The sequence below is a fragment of the Anomaloglossus baeobatrachus genome, chromosome 2 (assembly GCF_048569485.1).
Source record: "Anomaloglossus baeobatrachus isolate aAnoBae1 chromosome 2, aAnoBae1.hap1, whole genome shotgun sequence".
In the NCBI taxonomy this organism is placed as follows: domain Eukaryota; kingdom Metazoa; phylum Chordata; class Amphibia; order Anura; family Aromobatidae; genus Anomaloglossus; species Anomaloglossus baeobatrachus.
In genome coordinates this window covers 47677630-47702982 of record NC_134354.1, presented here as the reverse complement: position 1 = coordinate 47702982, position 25353 = coordinate 47677630, and the positions used below count along the sequence as shown (strand labels likewise).

General features: G+C 50.3%; 1 protein-coding gene across 3 annotated transcripts in view; it reads left to right on the top strand.

The window, feature by feature from the left end:
- URB1 (URB1 ribosome biogenesis factor) overlaps positions 1 to 25353 on the top strand; it is a 311203-nt gene that overhangs the window by 281140 nt on the left and 4710 nt on the right. For all 3 annotated transcript variants that reach the window (XM_075335040.1, XM_075335039.1, XM_075335038.1), the window contains 2 exons: positions 2699 to 2890; positions 5992 to 6233. In XM_075335040.1, coding sequence (XP_075191155.1) covers positions 2699 to 2890; positions 5992 to 6233 — 434 coding nt within the window. The remainder of the gene's footprint in view (positions 1 to 2698; positions 2891 to 5991; positions 6234 to 25353) is intronic.

Here is a 25353-nt window from a genome sequence, read left to right as displayed (position 1 = left end):
TCAGCCTATGTGTCCGCACTCTTACACTACCCTGACGCGGCAAGATGATTTATGTAACAATACACATGATGTGTGTGGATAATACCTGACCAAGGTTTCCAAAAATGCTCTCAAGAGCGGGGTAACAAAAAGTCAATATTATAGGGAATGAAAAATAACCGCTTTGTCATCCCCGTGGCACATGGATCACACAGTTTTGCAAAAACTTCACCGACTGTCATGGTGGCGCCTGGTTCTGTTCACATTGCAGATTCTGACACTGGGATTAACACAGGCAGACTTAAATGTCAATCTGCTGTGTGCTAATTCATAGGCAGGCTAGCAAGAGTTAATCTCTGCTGGTCAGCTTGCTCCCTTGATCACATGTTGTGGGGAGGCCTATCACATCTGCTCCCCTCCTTTTTATGCTGGTTGAATCCTTTCACCAATGCCAGCTATAGTTTGCCTTTGTCGGTTTGTGAGGTGTGGTGTCCTAGACTTACTGGAGAAAGCAGTACTTATTGCTTGGTGCGGTTGTGGAGTTTACCCCTGTTGTTGTTTTGTAGCTTTTTTCCTGCTCTTGTTTTTCCTCCTGAAAATCTTACTGTCTTATCCTGTGTGTGTGCTGTTTGACAAAGTTTTGGTTTTCCCTTGTCTGTCTTTATCTGTGATTTTCAGCACACTCCTGTCCTGTCCCTCCCTGTGAGAGGGGGAATCAGATCAGGACTGGTCAGGACCAGGGCCAGGAAGGAGTCTCAGGCCTTTCCACCATCAGGAGTATCCCTAAGGTTAGGAATAACATAGGGCCACCCTAGCTTGAGGAACAGCTTATTTGCCCTCTGGTTCCCCGCTATCGCAGAGTCATCGTGACAGCATAGTTCTGCATCAGAGCTGTAAACACAGAAAAGTAGGTTATTTTAGAAGTTGCTTCCAATTTTTATCTGTAGTTTCCCGTACACATTAAACTAATGATGCCCAACCCTGCCTACCACCACCCTCTGCTGTCACATCAGAAAGCCTCCCCGCCAGTTCCTACAGCTCCGGCCGGCACCAGTTCTTTGTATCATGTCCCATGTTGCCATTAAGACAAATAACCGGACTCTGCCTTTATGGCTCTCTATCATCTCCAGTGTGCGGCTAGCGTTACCTCTGTCACAGTTACAGCAGTGGTTGGAAAGATCTGGACTAAGGCTCTGTGCGCACTGGGAAATGGAATTTTCTTGAGAAAATTCCTCATCCTCTCAAAGATTACCGCACCCGCGGTAAAAAACCGCGGGAAACCGCACCCGAAAACCGCATGCGGTTTGCCGCGGCTTTACCGCGGTATTATTCGCGGTATTGCCGCGGTTTTGCCGCGTGCGGGTTGGGATGTGCTTTATTGCATTCAATGCAATAAAGCACATTGAAGAAAAAAAAAAAAAAAAATACATTTAATTCTGATAGTAGATAGACAGAAGAATAGATAGAGGGATAGATAGATAGACAGACAGAGGGATAGATAGATGACAGATCGCTACATTTCCCACGGTCGGCAGTGAGTTCACATTACCGGCCGTGGGAAATGACCGGTAATTACCTCTGCTGTCTGCTGCATTCAGCCTGTCTGTGACAGTCGCGGCTGGATGGAAGCAGTGCAGGACGCCGGAGCCGGAGCTGTGGATGTCGGAGCGGTGGATTACGCCGGAGCTTTGGTGCGGGAGGGGTTAATAAAATGGTGAACGAGGCTTGTTTGTTTTATTTAAAATAAAGGATTTTTCGGTGTCTGTGTTTTTTTCACTTTACTTACGGGTTGATCATGTCAGCTGTCTCATAGACGCTGCCATGATCAAGCCTGGGGTTAATGGCGGTGGTCCCCCATCACCATTAACCCCTTGTATTACCTTGTCACCACTGCTACACGGTGGCAAGAAGAGCCGAGGACACGCCGGTAGTGCCGCATAATGGATGCGACAGTGCCGGGGCAGCTGCGGCTGATATTCTCGGCTGCCGGAGGGGGAGTGAGGCGGGGGACATTAACCCTGCCCCTCTCCCTCCCCAGCCTGAGAATACCGGGCCGCCGCTGTGTGCTTACCTCGGCTGGAAGGTAAATATGCAGCGGAGCCCACGTTCTTTTTTTTCTAAATTTCCGTTTTCTTTCTATGTGTGTTCTATGTGTCTGTGATGTGTTCTGTGTCTGTGATGTGTGATGTGTGTGTTTACTCTGCACGACTTCCTGTTCCTGTAATGACATCACTTCCCTGCAAAACCGCAAGCAAGTGATGCACATTACCGGAGGTAAACCGCAAAATACCGCAGGGAATAACGCAGGAAAACGCAGTGAACCGCACAGAATTTGCTGCCTGCGTTATTCCCTGCGGGATTTCATGATTAACATTGAGTCAATGGAGTAAAATCCCGCAGCGCTGTGCGGAAAAGAAGTGACATGCACTTGTTTTTGCTGCGGGATTCCCGCAGCAAAACATGCAGCTGTCAAATTCCGCCCAGTGCGCACAGGATTTTTTTTCTCCATAGGATTTGCTGGTGATTCACTGCAGAGATGTTATGAACATTTTCTGCAGCGAAACATGCAGCAAATCCGCGGCAAAATCCGCGAAAAATCCGGTAAGTGCGCACATAGCCTAAATGTCTCTCCATGGCCAGCGCCATCTTCAGACCATTAGGCCTTTTTCTGTAAGGATTTTACAATTTCACTTCACGTCTTATTACTTTGTTTCTTCAGGTACGTGGAGAATAAAGCCCTGGGCAGCGTTATAACACTACTCAACAACTTGTGGTTTACAAATCTCGGGACTAAAGGGAAGGCAAAGTCTAAAGAAGAACAAGAAGAAGCCGGAGAGCGAGAAAAGTTCCTCCCTCTTCACTTAGTGAGCGAGATGCTGTCGGTGCTGCTGATTCTTCTCAGGCACATCCGGTAAGTCACACGGCTCTTCATCTTATGATTTCATGTTTGGACTTGATTTATTGAAATAAACTAGATTGACAGATCATTCCTCATGGGGCAGATTTTTTTTTTTGAGCTGTTTGGCAATTATTCGAACAAGCAAAGCTGCAGTGTGCAGCATGGGGGAAGTAGATGGCAGCAGCCATAGCATGAGATACTTATATTCACAAACTACCTTTCTTGGTAGCTTCCTTGGGGAACACAGAAACCCTGCTACCTGACGGCTGGAGGAGGCCTAGTGCAATCAGGCTTATAATCTGCTAGGGAGGGAACCTTTGTTTAAGATGTATTGGTAGCATCAGCCTCCAAGTTGCAGCAGACCAACCCATGGTTCCTGTGTCCCCCAATGTAAACTACAAGAAAGACTTTGCGGTGAGTACCAAAAATCTTCATGTTGTGTACATCACACATACAAACCAATAATGGGGATGTCCCATCTTCGTAAGGGTTCGTTTATATGGACCAAGACGGCTACGATCTATAAACCTTTACCGATTGGTGGTCGTTTAAATAACTGTTTACACATACCAAAGTAAACAATGCACACTGAGCGATCTGTAATAGATCTACAGTGCTTGTGAAAGTATTCACCCCGTCAGCATTTTTTGTTTTGCTACATTACAAAATTGAATTTCATTGTTTTGGTTTTTTTTTGAGGGTTTGCATCAGTTAATATAAAGAACGTGCCTACAAAAGTAAACAATAAATAGGACAAAATAACTGAAAAAAAACTTAAGTGTGCATAACTATTCACACCCCCTGAAGTCAGAACTTTGTAGTGCCTCCTTTTACGGCAATTACAGCTGCAGGTCGCTTTGGATAAGTCTCTCTGAGCTTTCTACATCTTACCCCTGGGGTTTATGCCCATTCCTCAAGGCAAAACTGCTCCAGATCCTTCAAGTTAGATGGTTTACTCTGGTGAACAGCAATTTTCAAGTCTAATCATAGATTCTTAATTGGGTTAAGGTGTGGACTGTGACTCTGCCACTCAAATACATTTGCACGTTTCCCCTTAAACCACTTGAGTGTTGCTTTAGAAGTAGCTTTCATTGTCTTGTTGGAAGGTGGACCTCCGTCCCAGCCTCAAATCACTGACAGGCTGAAACAGGTATTGCTTAAGAATATCCCTGTATTTTGCGCCATCCATCTTCCCCTCAACTGCTGCCAAAAACACATTCCCACAACATGCTGCTGCCACCACCATGTTTCACTGTGTGGATGGTGTTTTTGGGTAATGAGCTGTGTTGATTTGGTGCCAGACATAGCTTTCACCTTGGTGGCCAAAAAGTTCAGTCTAGGTCTCCTCTGACCACAGCACCTTCTTCCATACATTTGGGGAGTCTCCCACAATACTTTTGGCAAAATCAAAACAAGCCTTCAAATTTTGTGGCTGTAAGTAAAGACTTTTTTTTTTTTTTTTCTTCTGGCCACTCTTCCATAAAGGCCAGCTCTATAGAGTGGTTTATTGTGGTCGTATGGGCAGATACTTCAGTCTCTGCTTGGGAACTCTGCAGCTCCTTCAGAGTTACCTTTGGTCTCTGTGCTGCCTCTTGGATTAATGCCCTCTTCTTTCCCGGGCTGAGGGTTTTGGTGGGCGGCCTCTCTTGGCAGGTTTGTTGTGGTACCATGTTCTTTTCATTAGAAGATATTTGATTTGATGGTGATCCCGGGATTATCAGAGATTGGGATATATTTTTTTTTTTTGGTTTTTAGAACCCAACCCTGACTTGTACTTTTCACTGACTTGTTTGGAGCTATCCTTGGTCTTCATTGTGGTGTTTAGAGATCTTATTGCTCTTTATGCGGTTGTTTGGAGATTTCCTTGCTCTTCATGATGTTGTTTGGTGATCTCCTTGGTCTTCATAGTATTGTTTTGGAGATCTCCTAGGTCATCATGGTGTTGTTTGGTAATATCCTTACTCTTCATGGTGTTGTTTGGTGATCTCCTTGGTCTTCATAGCATTGTTTGGAGATTTTCTTGGTCTTCATGGTGGTGTTTTGAGATCTCCTTGGTTTTCATGGTGTTTGGTGATTTCCTTGGTCTTCATGGTGTTGTTTGGTAATCTCCTTGATCTTCATAGTATTGTTTGGAGGTTTCTTTGGTCTTCATGGTGTTGGTTTCATATAACCTTTCCCTCTCCCCCCCCCTTTTTCTTCTTCTTTATTTGTTTTCCCCCTTTCCCGTGCTCCACTTTTTCTATTTCAAAAATTGAATGTTAATTTAACTTTAGATTGTAATTTGACTAATTGTTGTTAAGTTTTACTGTGTGAACAATTTGTTTTGTTTGACCAAAATTTTAAAATAAAAAATATGTAAACATGGTGTTGGTTTCGAGATCTCCTTGCTCTTCATGGTGTTGTTTGGTTAGTGGCGCCTCTTGCTTAATGGTGTAGCAGCCTCTGTGGCCTTTCAGAAAAGGTGTGTATATACTGACCGACCCCGGGACACTTAGATTGCACGCAGGTAGATCTCCTTTCACTATGAATGTGACTTATGAAGGTAATTGCTTGGGACTTCATAGCAAAAGGGTTGAATAAATATGCACATGGCAGTTTTTATTTATTTTATCCCATACATTTAATTTTTGCCTATATTTTTCCCACGTCACTTCCCCAACTTAGATTATTTAGTGCTGAAGTATCAGACACATATCATATTACAAGAATATTTAAGCACACATTGTAATGTAACAAAATAGGTAAAAAATCAAGGGGTGGGGGGGGGTGGAGTTGAATACTTTCGCAAGGCATTGTACACAGTCTGTCATAGTTCTCGGCAGTGTGAGTCCTGTTTGCCAAGGACAATGAATTGCCAAAAGCAATAATCTTTTGCGCTACGCAAAAGATCATGTCATCCGATGAGCGCGCATTTGCTCGTCATCTGGTCATTGACGGCCTGTTTACACCACAAGAAAATTGGGAACTTCACGATGATCTGGCAGTGTAAATGCAGCTTAAGCTGTGGCATACCATTGGGGGTCTGAGCTCTTGGACCTCCACTGATAGTGAAGGATCACCGTATCTCCATTGTAGCTTTAGTCTTTATTTCATGCAATTTATTTTTTCGGCAGGCCAAATCTAGATGGCGTACACATTGCCCAGTTTTTTGCGACGTTGAGCTCCGTTCTGACATACCGCAGAAGAGTCCTGGACGCCTTTATTGACATGGGACGGTTCGCAATTAACCAGCAGATAATCTCCAGCAGTAAAGCACTGCTACTGCTGCAAAAGTGGAGCGTTATTGAGAAGGACCTAGATCTACAGGAAAAACTGAGCCACCTGGCCAAGAAATACCGGATCAAAGAGCTAAAAAGTAAGTGTAAATAATGGATTCGGTCCCAGAAATGAGGCATCAACGTTTCTGTAGATTGACGGCAAGCAGAGATCCTGAAAATGTATAGGAAAATTGTATAATTGTCATATAGAAAGAATATTCTGACACAGGCGCCCGATAATGGATTGTGACGTCAGAAGACGAAGATGGAGGGTTCACGGACTTATAATAAGGACTGATATTGAATTAGGCTTTGCTCCATTAATTTTCCACCTCAATATCGCTGCCTCATAATATGCAATCAGCCCATGACTATTCCCCCCCCGGATACCGAGGGGGCGTCCATTGTGTGTGTGCAATTCATAGATAGGACTTTAATTAGAGCCCAGACTCTTCTCCTCATTCAGGGCATTGAAGTGTCATTTAATTAGCCGCGAGTTCAATGATTCCTGCAGCTCCACGACCTCTTCTGCGAGGTTTTACCATCTGCAAAGTGTTACGTGGGATGAGAAATGATTGGGAAGGACAAAAAAAAAGGGAAATGAAAAGCTCTTACTGAGCACAAGGACTTCAGTGTAGCGCGTGGGTGAGCGCACCGCTAAATATACACCGCTTCTATTTCTTTGTCGCTCCATTGGGAGACCCAGCCAATTGGGTGTATAGCTATTGCCTCCGGAGGCCACACAAAGTATTACACTCAAAAGTGTAAGGCCCCTCCCCTTCTGGCTATACACCCCCAGTGGGATCACTGGCTCATCAGTTTTCATGCCTTGTGCAAGGAGGTCAGACATCCACACATAGCTCCACTGTTTAGTCAGCAGCAGCTGCTGACTATGTCGGATGGAAGAAAAGAGGGCCCATACTAGGGCCCCCAGCATGCTCCCTTCTCACCCCACTTTATGTCGGAGGTGTTTGTTAAGGTTGAGGTACCCATTGCGGGTACGGAGGCTGGAGCCCACATGCTGATTCCTTCCCCATCCCTGTTACAGGGCTCTGGGCGAAGTGGGATTTTAACGGTCTCCAGGCACTGAGACCGTGCTCCATCTGCAGCCCCTGGAGAAGACGCTGGATATGGAGCGGAGTACATCAGGGACATGGCCCTGCTTCCTCAAGGTACTCTGTGTCCCCGTGCATTTCGCACGCACACCGCAGCATTGCTGGGTGTGTTAGTGCGCCGGGGACATCAGCGCTGCTGCGCTTGTGCCATTGTCTCACTTCAGCTTAGCTGAGTGGGCAGACTTATGTAGAACGGTCGCGCCGGCCGCTGGGACTGCGACGCGGCTGGGACTTGTGGTGCGCCGGGGACTTCCGCGCTGGCCGCGCTTTTACGGCGGCCGCGCTTATAAATCGAGTCCCCGGCTTTTGCGGCCTAGTTCGTTCGTTAACACCCACAGGCCTGCCAGTCAGGGTAGGGGCGTGACGCTGCACATCACGGCAGCCCGGAGAGCTGGAGTATGTTTTGCATACTCCACCCCTCTCACTGTGTGCACTGTGAAACCGGATTCCCGCACTTTCTCAAGCACGCCCACGGCTTCCTTCTCGAACACAGGACGCCGGCAGCCATTATTGTCAGTTCTTTCTATAGCGATAAAACAGACAAGTGTGGGAACACCCTGACAGGGAGTCTGAGGTTCACACAATCGCTGTGAGCAGGCGTTAATCAGCACTTGTGGTGCTAACCCCACTAGTGCCGAAGTGCATTGAGATATATGCTTCTACGCTATGCATTGCACTGTTTTGGTCGTACTTTTGTATATATCCTCCTTATTGTGCGGAAGAGATTACAGCATACTGTCTGTGGAAAACAGAGGTGCAGAAGCACATGTTTTCCATGCAGCCGGTACAGCAGGTACGGCTATATGGCCGGCAGGTTACATACACCCCCATTGTATGCAACTCAGCCGGAGTCTCTGCTAATGATCCAGAGGCTGGGGATGAAGTCTGCAGTGTTTACTGACAGATTTTCTGAGACTATGGCTGTGATACTAGAAGCCTTGCAGTCCAGACAAGTCTCTCACACCATGAGCACTGTTGAATCATTGATCCATGGTCCCCCTCAGTGTGAACAATTACAGCTCCGGGGGGGTCACGTGCATCCCAGAGTCACGGCTCTGACACGGACGACAGTCCCAGACAGCCTAAGCGGGCTCGCTGAGCGGCCCTCAGTTTCATCGCACTGGTCAGGGTCCCGCAGGTGGACTCTCTGGGTGCTGAAGCGGAGATAGCTGCTCAGGAGTCTTATCCTGAGACCGCTCTCAATCTCGGTACACCTGATGGGGACGCCATAGTGTATTATCTTATAGCGTCCATCAATAGAATGTTGGTCATTTCTCCCTCAGCTCCTCCTGTGAAGGAGCCAGCTGTACGGCAGGAGAAATTCTATTTCAGGTATCCCAAGCGTAAATTAGGTATTTTTCTGGACCACTCTGCCTTCAGAGAGATAGTCCAAAAACACCACGCTTATCCAGATAAGCGCTTCTCCAAGCGGCTTAAGATACACGTTATCCCTGCCCCTGACGTGGTCAAGGGCTGGACCCAGTGTCCCAAGGGACATCCTCCACTCTCCAGGCTTGTGGCTAGATCCATAATTGCAGTGGAAGATGGGGTTCCACTTACAGATGCCGCTGACAGACAGATGGATCTCTGGTCGAAATCCACCTATGAGGCTGTAGGCGCGCCGTTGGCTCCAGCATTCGCAGCCATAGAGGCACTCCAAGCCATTTCAGCTTGTCTTACACAGATGGACACAGTCACACGTACATCTGTACCGCAGGTGGCATCCTTAACCTCTCAAATGTTTGCATTTGCGTCTTACGCGATTACGCCTGTCCTACACTCTACGAGCCGTACGACAGAGGCGTCCGCTCACTCCGTGTTTTTACGCAGACCCTGGTCGTTAAGTGAATGGAAGGCAGATTCTGCTTCCAAAAAAGTGCTTAACCAGTTTGTTTTTTTCTGCGGAACGACTGTTTGGTGGGCGTTTGGATGAAATCATTAAACACTCCAAGGGTAAAGATTCATCCTTACCTCAGCCCAGACAAACAAACCCCAACAGAGCAGGGGTCCCCTCGTCCAAAAGGACTCAAAAAGATCAGAGGAGCTCAGATTCGTGGCGGGCTCAGTCACGCCCAAAAGAGACAGTCTGAAAACCCGCTTCCAAGGCGGCTTCCTCAGGACTTGCAGCCTCCTCTCTTCGCATCCGCGCTCGGTAGCAGGCTCTCCCGCCTTGGCGATATTTAACTGCCATAGGTCAATGGCCGTTGGGGGAGAGACATTCTGTCTCACGGGTACAGGATAGAGTTTAGTTCGTCCTCCAACTCGATTCTTCAGAACTTCTCCACCTCCCGGCCGAGCCGTTGCGCTTCTGCAAACGATGGGCACTTTATAGGCAGAAGGAGTGGTGACTACGTTTCTCTTCAGGACCAAGGTCACGGTTTTTGCCCCAATTTATTTCGGGTGCCAAAAAAGGACGGGTCGTTCCGTCCCGTTCTGGATCTAAAACGGCTCAACAAGCTCGTGAGCACCAGGCAGTTCTGGATGGAATACTCCGCCCTGTCATCGCCTCAATGTCCCAAGGAGGTTTCCTAGCATCAATGGACAGGATGCTTATCTCCACGTGCCGATTGATCCAGAGCACCAGCGTTTCTGCGCTTCGTTATAGGAAACGAACACCTTCTGTTCGTAACTCTTCCTTCCTGCTGGCGACAGCCCCACGGGTCTTCGCCAAGTTCATGGCAGCAGTAGTGACAGTTCTGCACTCTCAAGGTCACTCTGTGATCCCGTATTTGGACGATTTCCTGGTCAAGGCACCCTCTTAGGGAACACTGCCCGTATGTTGCGCTGGAGACTCTCCAGAGTTTTGGGTGGATCATCAACTTTCAATGTCAGATCCGACCCTGACCCAATCGCTACCATATCTAGGCATGGAGTTTCATACTCTCTCAGCGATAGTGAAGCTTACGCTAAATCAACAGCGTTCACTACAGACAAGGCTACAATCTCTCCTTTAAGGACCAGTCGCACACATTGAGACACCTCATGTACTTCCCAAGGTCCTTCCTACTCCCATCCTGGGTGGTAGTTACGACAGACGTGAGTCTATCAGGGTGGGGAGCAGTTTTTCTCCACCACAGGGCTCAAGGTACTTGGACTCAGAAATAATCCAACCTTCAGATCAATGTTCTGGAAAACAGAGCAGTGTATCTTGCTCGACTAGCCTTCCAGCAGTGGCTGGAAAGCAAGCAAATCCGAATTCAATCGGACAACTCCACAGCGGTGGCATACATTTACCACCAAGGAAGAACACGCAGCCGGCAAGCCTTCCAGGAAATCCGGCAGATTCTGACGTGGGTGGAAGGCACGGCATTCACCGTATCCTCAGTTCACATCCCAGGGGAAGACTGGGAAGCAGACTTCCTCAGTCGCCAGGGTATGGACGCAGGCGTATGGTCTCCTCAAGATCTGTCGCCGCTGACAGATGCCGGATGTCGACCTAATGGCGTCACGGCACAACAACATCGTCCCGGCTTTATGGCACGGTCTCACAATCTTCGATCTCTGGCGGCGAACGCCTTAGTTCAGCATTGGTCGCAGTTCTAGCTACCTTATGGGTCACGCCGCTGGCATTGTTGCCCAGAGTGCTGCGCAAGTTCAGGCCCGACTGCCGCCGCGCCATCCTCGTCGCTCCATTGGCCGAGGATGACGTGGTACTCGAATCGGTGGTACCTCACGGTGGGCCAACCGGAGGCACTACCAGACCGATCAGACTTGCTGTCTCAAGGGCCATTTTTCCATTTTTCCAGTTGAATTCTGCGACCCTCAACCTGACGGTGTGGCATTGAGTCCTGGAGCCTTGCGTCTTCAGGATTATCTCAGGACGTGGTTGCCACCATGGGACAGACTAGGATACCAACGTCCGCCAAGATTGACCACAGGATGTGGAAGATATTCTTATCTGGGTACTCGGCTCAAGGGGTTTCTCCCAAGCCGGTTCCATCGTCTATGTTTCCTTCCTTCCTGCAATCTAGGTTGGAAAATGGGTTGTCGCTCAGCTCCCTCTCGGGACAAGTCTCAGCGCTATCTGTATTTTTTCAGAAACGCCTAGCACGACTTCCGCAGGTACGCACGTTCCTGCAGGGAGTTTGTCTTCTCAGCACTCCGTACAAGCGGCCGTTAGAGCCCTGGGATCTGAACAAGGTTCTAATTGCTCTTAAGAAGCCGCCTTTCGAGCCTAGGAAAGATTTTCCCTTTCCCACCTTTCACGGGAAGTGGCCTCTCTAGTACGGTCAAGGCTCTTAGGAGAAGTTTTCGAGCTAGTAACGCTCTCATACAAATCTTACTTCCTGGTCCTTTACCAGGACAAGGTAGTTCTGCGCCCGATTCCGGGATTTCTCCATAAGGTGGTATCCCACTCTCATCTCAATCAAGATATCACCTCACCTTCTTTGTGTCCTCATCCAGTCCACCAACTTCAGAAAGATTTGCAGCGGTTGGATCTGGTGAGAGCACTCAGGTTCTACACGGATGCACTCTTTGTCCTTGTCGCTGGTCGGCGTAAAGAGTCGCAAGCTTCCAGATCCACCCTGGCTCGGAGGATCGAGGAACCAATTCTTGAAACCTACAGTTCTACTGGGCTTCCGGTTCCTTCAGGGCTGAAGGCCCATTCTACCAGAGCCGTGGGTGCGTCCTGGGCATTACGGCACCAGGCTACGGCTCAGCAGGTGTGTCAGGCACCCACCTGGTCGAGTCTACTTACTTTTACCAGGCATTATCAGATGCATACCTACGCTTCGGCAGACGCCAGCCTAGGTAGATAAGTCATTCAGGCGGCGGTTGGCCACCTGTAGGAGAGGGCCGTTTGACGGCCCTATCATGAGGTATTCTTTTACCCACCCAGGGATTGCTTTTGGACATCCCAATTGTCTGGGTCTCCCAATGGAGCGACAAAGAAGAAGGGAATTTTGTTTACTTACCGTAAATTCCTTTTCTTCTAGCTCCAATTGGGAGACCCAGCACCCGCCCTGTTTTCTCGGGTGTTTTTTCGGTTTTTTCGGGTACACATGTTGTTAATGTGGAATGGTTTCAGTTCTCCGATGTTCCTCGGATTGAATTGGTCCTTAAACCTGTTATTGGCTTTCCTCCTTCTTGCTTTGGCACTAAAACTGATGAGCCAGTGATCCCACTGGGGGTGTATAGCCAGAAGGGGAGGGGCCTTACACTTTTGAGTGTAATACTTTGTGTGGCCTCCGGAGGCAATAGCTATACACCCAATTGGCTGGGTCTCCCAATTGGAGCTAGAAGAAAAGGAATTTACGGTAAGTAAACAAAATTCCCTTCTTTCTGCCAATCAATCAGCGGATTGTCGTCTTGTCATCGTTGACGGCAATTTTTAAACTTCAGATTCTCTAATGCGCCCATTCTTAAGGCTAAATGCCAGGAGATTTTTAGGATAGGTAATCGTTGTAGTGAAATAGCGCTATTAAGGTTTTTTAATATACAATGGGTGGTTTTTTTTAATTTTTTTTTGCTCAGGTCCCTTAAGTGCAAATTTTCAAGGTGCACTGTACTATAGGTCTGTTCAAAAAGCAAGTTTACCCAGGTCACCATTAAGTCCATGGGCAGCAGTAAAGATAAGGGAAGGATTAGTCCAGCAAAAAGGACGGACTGTCTACTTTAGACCGGGGCCACACGGGGACTACTGCGATCCTCACATGACACTTGGCTCACGTTTGCAGCACAGCAGGAGCCGAGTGTCATGCGAGTGTTATTGCAACTGAGTTCCGATTTGATTGGACCACAGTTGCGGGGGGTGGGCCGGCGCTGCGGAGGGGACGGCCGACGCTGCGGAGGGAGGGATTTATCTCCCTCGCTCCTCCGTTGCCAGCTATTCCCATTCTCGCAATGCACTACATGTAACAATGGTATTACTGTGTTTTTTTCTAAAAATAAGACCGTCTTATACTTTTTATTTTTTTTTTTTGGGCCAAAAAAAGCACTGGAGCTTATTTTCAGGTAGGTCTCGTCTCATTTTTGGGAAACCATGGTTGGGGGTAAGTTTACCCCCCCAAAAAAGCCTACACAATCCCATACATCAGATTGCACACTCATACTCATACAAACACATCAGATCACTCACATCAGATCACACACACAAACATCAGATCGCTCACACACACTCACCACATCCGGCAATACCGATTGCTTTTAGACAGCAGGGGAAGATGGGGCGCAGTGAGGTGGAAGGCATGGAGGACTTGGTGGTGAACGCCTCTACGCGTTCCACAGCACTGCATCCTAGGTTCCCCTGCGGCCAGAAGCAATCGATACTGCTGGATGTGGTGTGTGTGCGCGCGATCTGATATGTGTCGGTGTGCATTCCTCTCAAGGTCATCCTGTTCGGCGTTTGGTAAGTATGGTTGCGGGGTCTTCTCTTTTCTCTCTTTTTGGGGTGTCTGCTTTCTATAATGAAGTGTCCTGCTGTATTCTTTAACTTCATTATTGAACAGTGACTAAGGCTTATTTTTGGGGTAGGGTTTATATTTAACACTAGAACTACTGATATAGTCATTTTGACTACTTTGCACCATGTATTTCTATATAGGTGTCACGAGTCCAGTAATTCTAGTGTTAAACCTTGCCCCGAAATAGCCGAAAAGTACTTCTAGGGCTTATTTCTTTATCGTTCCTTTGGGAGACCCAGACCATGTATGTTTAGCTTCTGCCTCCGGAGGACACACAAAGTACTACACTTAAAAGTGTAGCTCCTCCCTCTGAGCTTATACACCCCCTGGTAGCCAGTCCTAGCCAGTTTATTGCTTTGTGTCAGGAGACCTCCCGGCGGCCGTTCTACACAGGGGAGGGACACTCCCCACTGCTGGGGCGTCCCTCCTTCCCTGCAGGTCTCTATAGCCCTCCATTTCCCGCTCTTTTATAGGAACGCCCTCTTCTCAGGCAGAGTTCACTCTGCTCTGGGACATCCTGCATTCTGCATCTCTGCTGAGGTGCTGCGACTGGGGGACCGGGCTTCGGGATCTGGAGGGCACACAACACCGCGCTCAGCGGTCTGGTAAGCCACAGCCGGTCTCCGGTTGTGGACCTCTGTATATTCTCCCTGGGGTTCATTCTCTGCAAAGCCCCCACTCCAGCAGCATGTCTCACACAAGGAGCAAGGCTCCAAAGCTTTATTCTGCATGCACTGCATGTAAGCTCCTGCTGCCTGAGCCGAGCATTTATCCACATTGTGATGTCTGCTCTAACTTGGCGGTGCCACAGCCTGGAGTCTCACCCCCAGTGGGCTCTCAGGCTGCTGCTGCACCTGTGATTGAACCCCCGGCCTGGGTAGAGTCCTTTTCTAGGTCCATATCCCAGTCATTTGCTGAGTCCATGGGGCTTTTGTCCAGGACTTTGATGAATATGCATCAGCCCCCCTCACAGGGTGCCTCTAATACTCTTGACAGAGGACTCCTATCCTCTGACCTCCGTCCATCGGAGCTCACGGAGGATTCATCATCTGATCCCAGACCCCGTCCTTCTAAGAGAAGGCGCAGGGTTTCCTCCCCCTCCCCATCCCACGGCTCTGTCTCAAGAGCTGACTCTCAAGATGAGGAGGATGCCCTCACTGGGGGCTCGGAGGCTATGTATCCCATCGATTTCTCTGAGGGTGACTCAGATCTTAGTGATTTGATTGCTTCTATTAATTCTGTGCTGGATCTCAATCCGCCAGTGTCAGAGGAGCAACTCTCTTTGGCAGAAAAACATCAGTTTACCTCGCCTAAGAGAGTGAAGAGTGTGTTCTTTAACCACTCCAGTTTTCAGACCACTGTGATCAAACCCAGGGCCTGCCCTGACAAACGCTTTCCAAAGCGTGGTTCTGATGACCGGTTTCCATTTCCACCTGAGGTGGTCAAGGAGTGGTCTCACTCTCCAAAGGTATCAGCCCGGACCGTTGTGTCGGTGGCTGACGGCAGCTCACTTAAGGATTCCACTGACCGTCAGATTGACCTTCTGGCCAAATCTGTGTATGAAGCTGCGGGGGACGCGTTTTCCCCTACTTTTGCAGCAGTGTGGGCTCTCAAAGCCATCTCTGCTTCTCTAGAGGAGATGCATTCCCTCACCAAGGAATCTATGCCTGAGATGGTTACCTTAACTGCTCAGGCTTCAGCTTTTTCATCCTATGCCATGTCTGCCATGCTAGAGGCTTCTCACCGCACTGCGGTGGCTTCAGCTAATTCTCTTGTTATCCGCAGGATTTTGTGGCTTCGAGAGTGGAAGGCAGATGCTTCTTCCAAGAAGTTTCTTGCTGGGCTCCCTTTTGCTGGTTCACGGCTGTTTGGTGAACAGCTGGATGAAATCATTAAAGAAGCTACTGGCGGGAAGAGTACTTCCATGCCACAAACCAAGACCAGGAAACCCGCCCAGGGTAGGAATCAATCGAGGTTTCGTTCCTTTCGTTCCTCCAACTGGTCATCCTCTAAGCCTTCCGCCTCGTCCGCTAACTCAGCCAAGGATCAGAAATCCAACTGGCGCCCAAAAGCGCGTCCGCAGAAGACCGCAGGAGGTTCTGCCACTAAGGCAGCTTCCTCATGACTCTCGGCCCGCTCCAGCCACGTCCTTAGTCGGTGGCAGGCTCTCCCACTTTGGCGACACTTGGTTAAAGCAAGTCTCCGATCAGTGGGTGAGAGACATCATATCTCACGGCTACAGGATAGAATTCTCTTCCAGCCCTCCAAACAGATTTTTTCTCTCAACTCCCCCCTGCTCCAAGGCCGCCGCCTTCTCGCAGGCCGTGGCGTCCTTGCAGGCAAACGGAGTGATTGTCCCAGTTCCCGCTCAGGAACGGTTCAGAGGTTTTTACTCAAATCTCTTCCTAGTTCCAAAAAAGGACGGTACCTTCCGGCCCATCCTGGATCTCAAGCTTCTCAACAAGCATGTCCGGGTGCGGCATTTTCGCATTGGAGTCTCTGCGATCAGTCATTGCCTCTATGACCCAAGGGAAGTTCCTGGCGTCCATCGACATCAGAGATGCCCATCTACATGTGCCAATCGCAGTGTCACATCAGCGTTGGTTACGTTTTGCGATAGGAGAGGATCATTTCCAATTCGTGGCTCTCCCCTTCGGGTTAGCCACGGCCCCTCGGGTATTCACCAAGGTCATGGCGGCAGTGATTGCGGTCCTGCACCTCCAGGGGTTAGCAGTGCTTCCTTATCTGGACGACCTTCTGGTCAAGGGTACATCCAGCGCAGACTGTCAGCGGAGTGTTTCGCTCACTCTCGCCACCCTAGCCCAATTCGGGTGGATTGTCAATCTTCCCAAATCCACTCTGACTCCGACTCAGAGTCTCACGTACCTAGGGATGCAGTTCAAGACTTTGCCGGCACTTGTGAAGTTGCCCTTAGACAAACAGCTGTCACTCCGGCTAGCGGTGCGCTCTCTCCTGAGGCCCCGCCGTTATACCCTCAGGCGTCTGATGCAGGTGCTGGGTCAAATGGTGGCCTCCATGGAGGCGGTTCCCTTTGCCTAGTTCCATCTGTGTCCTCTGCAGCTGGACATTCTCCGCTGTTGGGACAAGCGGCCTTCCTCCTTACAGAAGTTAGTGGCTCTGTCGCCACGGACCAGGAGCTCTCTTCAGTGGTGGCTTCGACCCCTCTCCCTGTCCCAAGGGCGCTCCTTCCTGACTCCGTCCTGGGTGATTCTCACCACGGATGCCAGCCTATCCGGCTGGGGAGCGGTACATCACCACCACAGAGCACAGGGCACTTGGACTCCATCCGAGTCAGCCCTTTCAATCAATGTGCTGGAAACCAGAGCTGTGCTTCTAGCTCTCCTAGCCTTTCACCACCTGTTGGCGGGCAGGCACATTCGAGTCCAGTCAGACAACGCGACAGCGGTTGCCTACATCAATCACCAAGGCGGGACACGCAGCCGCCTGGCAATGTTGGAGGTCCAACGCATTCTTCAATGGGCGGAGGACTCCAAGTCCACCATATCCGCAGTCCACATCCCTGGCGTAGAAAACTGGGAGGCAGATTATCTCAGCCGTCAATCCGTGGACAATGGCGAGTGGTCCCTGCACCCGGCAGTGTTTCAGTCAATCTGCCGCAAGTGGGGCACTCCGGACGTGGACCTAATGGCATCCCGTCACAACAACAAGGTTCCGGTTTACGTGGCTCGCTCCCACGATCCTCAGGCCTTCGCCGCGGACGCTCTGGTTCAAGACTGGTCCCAGTTTCGTCTGTCCTACGTGTTTCCCCCTCTAGCTCTCTTGCCCAGAGTCCTGCGCAAGATCAGAATGGAGGGCTGTCGAGTCATCCTCATTGCACCGGACTGGCCCAGGCGAGCTTGGTATCCGGACCTGCTCCAACTGTCCGTGGAGATACCATGGCATCTTCCGGACCGTCCAGACCTGCTCTCACAAGGTCCGTTTTTCCGCCCGAATTCTGCGGCACTCAAATTGACGGCGTGGCTCTTGAGTCCTGGATTTTGACGGCTTCTGGTATTCCTCCTGAAGTCATCTCCACTATGACTCTGGCCCGTAAGTCTTCCTCCGTCAAGATCTATCACAGGACTTGGAAAGTTTTCCTGTCCTGGTGTCGCTCTTCCGGCCATTCTCCTTGGCCATTCTCGTTGCCGACCCTTCTGTCTTTTTTTACAGTCCGGTCTGCAGCTAGGACTGTCCCTCAACTCTCTCAAGGGACAAGTCTCAGCTCTATCAGTGCTGTTCCAGCGGCGTCTCGCCCAGCTGGCTCAGGTCCGCACCTTCATGCAAGGTGCGTCTCACATCATTCCGCCTTATCGGCGGCCCTTGGATCCCTGGGACCTTAACTTGGTCCTCACGGTATTGCAGAAACCCCCTTTCGAGCCCCTTAGGGAGGTTTCTTTGTATCTTCTTTCTCAAAAGGTGGCCTTTCTAGTTGCCATAACTTCTCTCAGGAGAGTCTCTGATTTGGCTGCGCTCTCCTCGGAGTCACCTTTTTTGGTTTTTCACCAAGACAAGGTAGTTCTCCGTCCAACCCCGGACTTTCTTCCTAAGGTGGTGTCTCCCTTCCACCTTAACCAGGATATTTCCTTGCCTTCCTTCTGTCCGGCTCCTGTTCATCGCTTTGAGAAAGGGCTGCATACTCTAGATCTGGTGCGTCCTCTCCGGATCTATGTGTCTCGCACCGCTGCGCTTAGGCGGTGCACCTCTCTTTTTGTGCTAACCACAGGGCGGCGCAAGGGTCTCTCTGCTTCTAAGCCGACCTTGGCCCGTTGGATTAGATCGACCATTTCGGACGCCTACCAGAGTACTCAGGTGCCTCCCCCGCCGGGGATCAAAGCACACTCGACCAGAGCTGTCGCTGCCTCTTGGGCTTTTAGGCACCAGGCTACGGCTCAACAAGTCTGTCAGGCTGCCACTTGGACTAGCCTGCATACCTTTTCGAAGCACTACCAAGTGCATGCTCATGCTTCGGCAGATGCGAGCTTGGGAAGACACATCCTTCAGGCGGCTGTCGCCCACTTGTGAAGTTAGGCTCCACCTACTTCTTAGTTTTTTCTGTTTATTCCCACCCAGGGACAGCTTTGGAACGTCCCATGGTCTGGGTCTCCCAAAGGAACGATAAAGAAAAAGAGAATTTTGTTACTTACCATAAATTCTTTTTCTTATAGTTCCGTATTGGGAGACCCAGCTCCCTCCCTGTTGCCTGTTGGCAATTTGTTGTTTCCGTGTGTTATCACCGGTTGTTGTCGTGGACAGAGTCTCCGGTTGTTCCGGTTCTACTTGTGGGTGGCTATTCTCCTTCAGCTTTTGCACTAAACTGGCTAGGACTGGCTACCAGGGGGTGTATAAGCTCATAGGGAGGAGCTACACTTTTAAGTGTAGTACTTTGTGTGTCCTCCGGAGGCAGAAGCTAAACACCCATGGTCTGGGTCTCCCAATACGGAACTATAAGAAAAAGAATTTACGGTAAGTAACAAAATCCTCTTTTTTTGGAAAAACACAGTACAAGATGTTGGTTTTTTTTTTTGTTTTCTTTTTGCTTCTCGGGTTATTTTCTTCACTCCATTTTAGACCAAAAAGCAAAGAGCCAGCATTATTGGTATAACGTGCAGGAGGTGGGAGGACGTGAAGGCAGAAAAGAGGGCACTGTTTTGATTATATGTAGTTTTTCCGGATGCCTCACCATGGCCATTTATTGTACAGAGCACCTTTAAAAAGAATTTCATTTTAGTAATGAGACAAGGAGTTGTAGAGTTAGGCTAAGTTCACACTTCAGTTGTTTTGCATCAGTCACAATCCGTAGCCTTGAGGAATTACGGTATCCTGCAAAATATTTTGCAGGAATCCTGTTTTCCCCCATAGGCTTCTATTAGTGACGGATTGTGACTGATGATGCTGCGTTGCATCCGCTGCGTCGCGGTCAGTTGTTTTTTAACTGACCGCCGGGCGGGAGCAACGCAGCATGTAACGTTTTTTGAGCAGCGCGATCTGTAGGATTTTGCTGCGCATGCGCTCTCTGGCTCCCCGCCCCCGTAACCAGGATAAACATCGGGTAACCAAGCAATGCGCTTTGGTTAGTTACCCGATATTTACAGTGGTTACGGGTGCACGGAGCCCGCGCTAAGCTGGTATCCAAGATAAATATCTGGTAACCAAGCAAAAAGTGCTTTTAGTTACCCGATATTTACCCTGGATACAGTGTGCAAGGAGGCTGACACTTCACCACTCGGCTCCGCCCCCTTCCGCACTCCGCATGTACACACGCATGTAGACACACACACACACACACACACACACACACACACACATACACACACACACACACACCTGTCCCCAGCCATGCAGACCGCGGCACTGACGTCCTCAGCTCCACCCCCCAAGCTCCGCCACCCAAACTCCGCCCCCAGCACACAACGGAGTCCGACAAAGAAATTCTTTTCTTTGTCACCGTTGTCATCCGTTGTACAACGCATCAGTCACATGCGTCAAGCAATGCATGTGACTGATGCAAAACAACTGAAGTGTGAACTTAGCCTTAGAAACAATCCCTGATTTAGAAAGGGGCCTATGTAGAAATCAACTGATCACCCTAGTTGGCCCATTCTAGGCACACCCGGCCGGCCAGGCCTTTAACCTTGTGGTGACCCAAAAAAAGTACAAAAACCTTCAATAATTAAATATTTATCGTCTTGTGTCTAGGCTACCGGCAGCATCAGGGTGGCCCTTTATATTGGGGATATCTGGCTTAGCTGTAATATGGTAGCCGTTTAGAAAAATGACCTGCCATGTAATGCATGGACCTCTTGAGCCCACCAGAAAAGGAGCCGCTCGTATAGATCTGGTCTCCATTCTAGTAGCATTGTAAAAAACTGACAATCATCTCGTAAGAAACCAAGGAAGATCGTTTTGTGCATTATGGACATTAAGATCTCAAGTTAGAAGTCAGGATACTTTGGCCTCTATAATCGAGGGTGGAAAACCTTTAGTACAGGTACGGTATACACAAAAATACATTTCTTTGTCGCTCTATTGGGAGACCCAGACAATTGGGTGTATAGCTACTGCCTCCGGAGGCCACACAAAGTATTACACTTAAAAGTGTAAGGCCCCTCCCCTACTGCCTATACACCCCCCGTGGGATCACGGGCTCCTCAGTTTTCATGCTTTGTGCGAAGGAGGTCAGACATCCACGCATAGCTCCACTGTTTAGTCAGCAGCAGCTGCTGACTTTGTCGGATGGAAGAAAAGAGGGCCCATACTAGGGCCCCCAGCATGCTCCCTTCTCACCCCACGTTTGTTGGCGGTGTTTGTTAAGGTTGAGGTACCCATTGCGGGTACGGAGGCTGGAGCCCACATGCTGTTTTCCTTCCCCATCCCCTTAGGGCTCTGGGTGAAGTGGGATCCCATCGGTCTCCAGGCACAGGAGACCGTGCTCCGTCCACAGCCCCTGGGAATCTGCTGGACATGGAGCTGAGTATCGTCAGGGACAGGACCCTGCTACATTAAGGTACTCTGTGTCCCCGTACAAATCGCGCACACACACTGCAGCATTGCTGGGTGTGTTAGTGCGCCGGGGACAGCAGCGCGACACGCTTGTGCTTTACTCACCGCAGCTTTGCTGCGTGAGTTTATGTATTAGGGACGGCCGCGCCAGCCGCTGCTGGCGGTTTTTTACACTGCGGCGCGGCTGGGACTTGTGGTGCGCCGGGGACTTCCGCGCTGGCCGTGCATATGACGGCCGCGCTTATAAATCGAGTCCCCGGCTTTTGCGGCCTAGTTCCGTTTCGTTCCCGCCCCCAGGCCTGCCAGTCAGGGGAAGGGCGGGACGCTGGTCAGAACGTCAGCGCTGAGGGCTGGAGTCTGCTTAGCATACTCCACCCCCCTCACTGGGCACAGTGGGACGCCAGTTTCCCGCACTTTGTCTGGGGCACGCCCACGGCCCGCCCCTCTTCATAGGACGCCGGCAGCCATTCCTGTTTGCAGTCTGACTGGAGAGGGGAGACAAGCTCTGGGAGACCCAGACACGGGATTCTGGCGACCACACACCCGCTGGCAGCGGGCGGTAAGCGGCACCTCGGGTGCTGACCCCACTAGTGCCGAAGTGTTCATTTGTACTTATGCTTGTATGCTATACAGTGCACTGTACGGTCGCTATTCTTGGCTATATACCCTCCTAGATTGCTAGACAACAGCATGTCGTCCGCAAAAAGCAAGGGGGCCAAGACACAGGCTTTCTATGCTACTTGTACCGCATGTGGGGCTGTTCTACCGGCAGGTGCCACTGACCCCCATTGTGTGCAATGTTCGGCCCCTGTAGCACTTGCTCAGCCAGGGTCTCTGCTAGAAGTGGCCCAAGGAGAACCGCCTGTGAACACTGTCCAGGTGACAGGGACGGAGTTTGCAGTTTTTGCTGATAAACTGTCGGTGACTATGACTAAAATCCTTGAGACTTTGCAGTCCAGACCGGTAGCTCAGACCATGGGCACTGTTGATTCAATGCTCACTGGCCTCCCCCATTTGGAACAAATCCGTGCTCCGGGGGGGTCCCATGCATCCCGGTGTGATGGCTCTGACACGGACGACAGTCCCAGACAGCCTAAGCGAGCTCGCTATGAGCGACCCTCGACTTCATCACACTGGTCAGGGTCCCAGCAGGAGGACTCTCTGTATGATGAGGCAGAGGTAGCTGATCAGGATTCTGATCCTGAGACCGCTCTCAATCTGGATACACCTGATGGGGACGCAATAGTGAATGATCTCCTAGCGTCCATTAATAAAATGTTGGATATTTCTTCCCCAGCTCCTCCAGTGGAGGAGTCAGCTTCACAGCAGGAGAAATTCCATTTCAGGTACCCCAAGCGTAAATTGAGTACTTTTCTGGACCACTCTGACTTTAGAGAGTCAGTCCAGAAACACCACGCTTATCCAGATAAGCGTTTCTCCAAACGTCTTAAGGATACACGTTATCCCTTTCCCCCGGACGTGGTCAAGAGCTGGACCCAGTGTCCAAAGGTGGATCCCCCAATCTCCAGGCTTGCGGCTAGATCCATAGTTGCAGTGGAAGATGGGGCTTCACTTAAAGATGCCACTGACAGACAGATGGAGCTCTGGTTGAAATCCATCTATGAAGCTATCGGCGCGTCGTTTGCTCCAGCATTCGCAGCTGTATGGGCTCTCCAAGCTATTTCAGCTGGTCTGGCACAGATTGACACTGTCACACGTACATCTGTTCCGCAAGTAGCGTCCTTAACCTCTCAAATGTCTGCATTTGCGTCTTACGCTATTAATGCTGTCCTGGACTCTACAAGCCGTACGGCAGTGGCCGTCCGCCAACTCCGTGGTTTTACGCAGAGCATTGTGGTTAAGGGAATGGAAGGCAGATTCTGCTTCCAAGAAGTGCTTAACCAGTTTACCTTTTTCTGGTGACAGACTGTTTGGTGAGAGATTGGATGAAATCATTAAACAGTCCAAGGGTAAGGATTCTTCCTTACCTCAGCCCAGACCAAATAAACCCCAACAGAGGAGGGGACAGTCCAGGTTTCGGTCCTTTCGAGGCTCGGGCAGGTCCCAATTCTCCTCGTCCAAAAGGACTCAAAAGGATCAGAGGAGCTCAGATTCTTGGCGGGCTCAGTCACGCCCAAAGAAAGCAGCTGGAGGAACCGCTACCAAGGCGGCTTCCTCATGACTCTCGGCCTCCTCTCTCCGCATCCTCGGTCGGTGGCAGGCTCTCCCGCTTTGGCGACATTTGGCTGCCACATGTCAAAGACCGTTGGGTGAGAGACATTCTGTCTCACGGGTACAGGATAGAGTTCAGCTCTCGTCCTCCAACTCGATTCTTCAGAACTTCTCCGCCTCCCGGCCGAGCCGAAGCTCTTCTGCAGGCGGTGGGCTCTTTAAAGGCAGACGGAGTGGTGATCCCTGTTCCTCTTCAGGAGCAAGGTCACGGTTTTTACTCCAATTTGTTTGTGGTGCCAAAAAAGGACGGATCTTTCCGTCCTGTTCTGGACCTAAAACTGCTCAACAAGCACGTGAAAACCAGGCGGTTCCGGATGGAATCCCTCCGCTCCGTCATCGCCTCAATGTCTCAAGGAGATTTCCTAGCATCAATAGACATCAAGGATGCTTATCTCCACGTGCCGATTGCTCCAGAGCACCAGCGTTTTCTACGCTTCGTTATAGGAGACGAACACCTTCAGTTCGTAGCCCTGCCTTTCGGTCTGGCGACAGCCCCAAGGGTCTTCACCAAGGTCATGGCAGCAGTAGTAGCAGTCCTGCACTCTCAGGGTCACTCTGTGATCCCTTACTTGGACGATCTACTTGTCAAGGCACCCTCTCAAGAGGCATGCCAACACAGTCTGAACGTTGCGCTGGAGACTCTCCAGAGTTTCGGGTGGATCATCAACTTTTCAAAGTCAAATCTGACTCCAACCCAATCGATAACATACCTTGGCATGGAGTTTCATACTCTATCAGCGATAGTGATGCTTCCGCTGGACAAACAGCGTTCACTGCAGACAGGGGTGCAATCTCTCCTTCAGGGCCAGTCGCACCCCTTGAGACGCCTCATGCACTTCTTAGGGAAGATGGTAGCAGCAATGGAGGCAGTCCCTTTTGCGCAGTTTCATCTGCGTCCACTACAATGGGACATTCTCCGCCAATGGGACGGGAAGTCGACGTCCCTAGACAGGAACGTCTCCCTTTCTCAGGCAGCCAAGGACTCTCTTCAGTGGTGGCTTCTTCCCTCCTCACTGTCCATAGGAAAATCCTTCCTACCCCCATCCTGGGCAGTGGTTACGACGGACGCGAGCCTGTCAGGGTGGGGAGCAGTTTTTCTCCACCACCGGGCTCAAGGTACGTGGACTCAGCAAGAGTCCACCCTTCAGATCAATGTTCTGGAAATCAGAGCAGTGTATCTTGCCCTACGAGCCTTCCAGCAGTGGCTAGAAGGCAAGCAGATCCGAATTCAGTCGGACAACTCCACAGCGGTGGCATACATCAACCACCAAGGAGGGACACGCAGTCGGCAAGCCTTCCAGGAAGTCCGGCGAATTCTGACGTGGGTGGAAGACACAGCATCCACCATATCCGCAGTTCACATCCCGGGCGTAGAAAACTGGGAAGCAGACTTCCTCAGTCGCCAGGGTATGGACGCAGGGGAATGGTCTCTTCACCCGGACGTGTTTCAGGAGATCTGTCGCCGCTGGGGAAGGCCGGACGTCGACCTAATGGCGTCCCGGCACAACAACAAGGTCCCGGCCTTCATGGCACGGTCTCACGATCTCAGAGCTCTAGCGGCGGACGCCTTAGTCCAAGATTGGTCGCAGTTCCGGCTGCCTTATGTGTTCCCACCTCTGGCGCTGTTGCCCAGAGTGCTACGCAAGATCAGGTCCGACTGCCGCCGCGCCATCCTCGTCGCCCCAGACTGGCCAAGGAGGTCGTGGTACCCGGATCTGTGGCATCTCACGGTAGGACAACCGTGGGCAATACCAGACCGACCAGACTTGCTGTCTCAAGGGCCGTTTTTCCATCAGAATTCTGCGGCCCTGAGCCTGACTGTGTGGCCATTGAGTCCTGGATCCTAGCGTCTACAGGATTATCTCAAGAGGTCATTGCCACCATGAGACAGGCTAGGAAACTAACCTCTGCTAAGATCTACCACAGGACGTGGAAGATATTCTTAG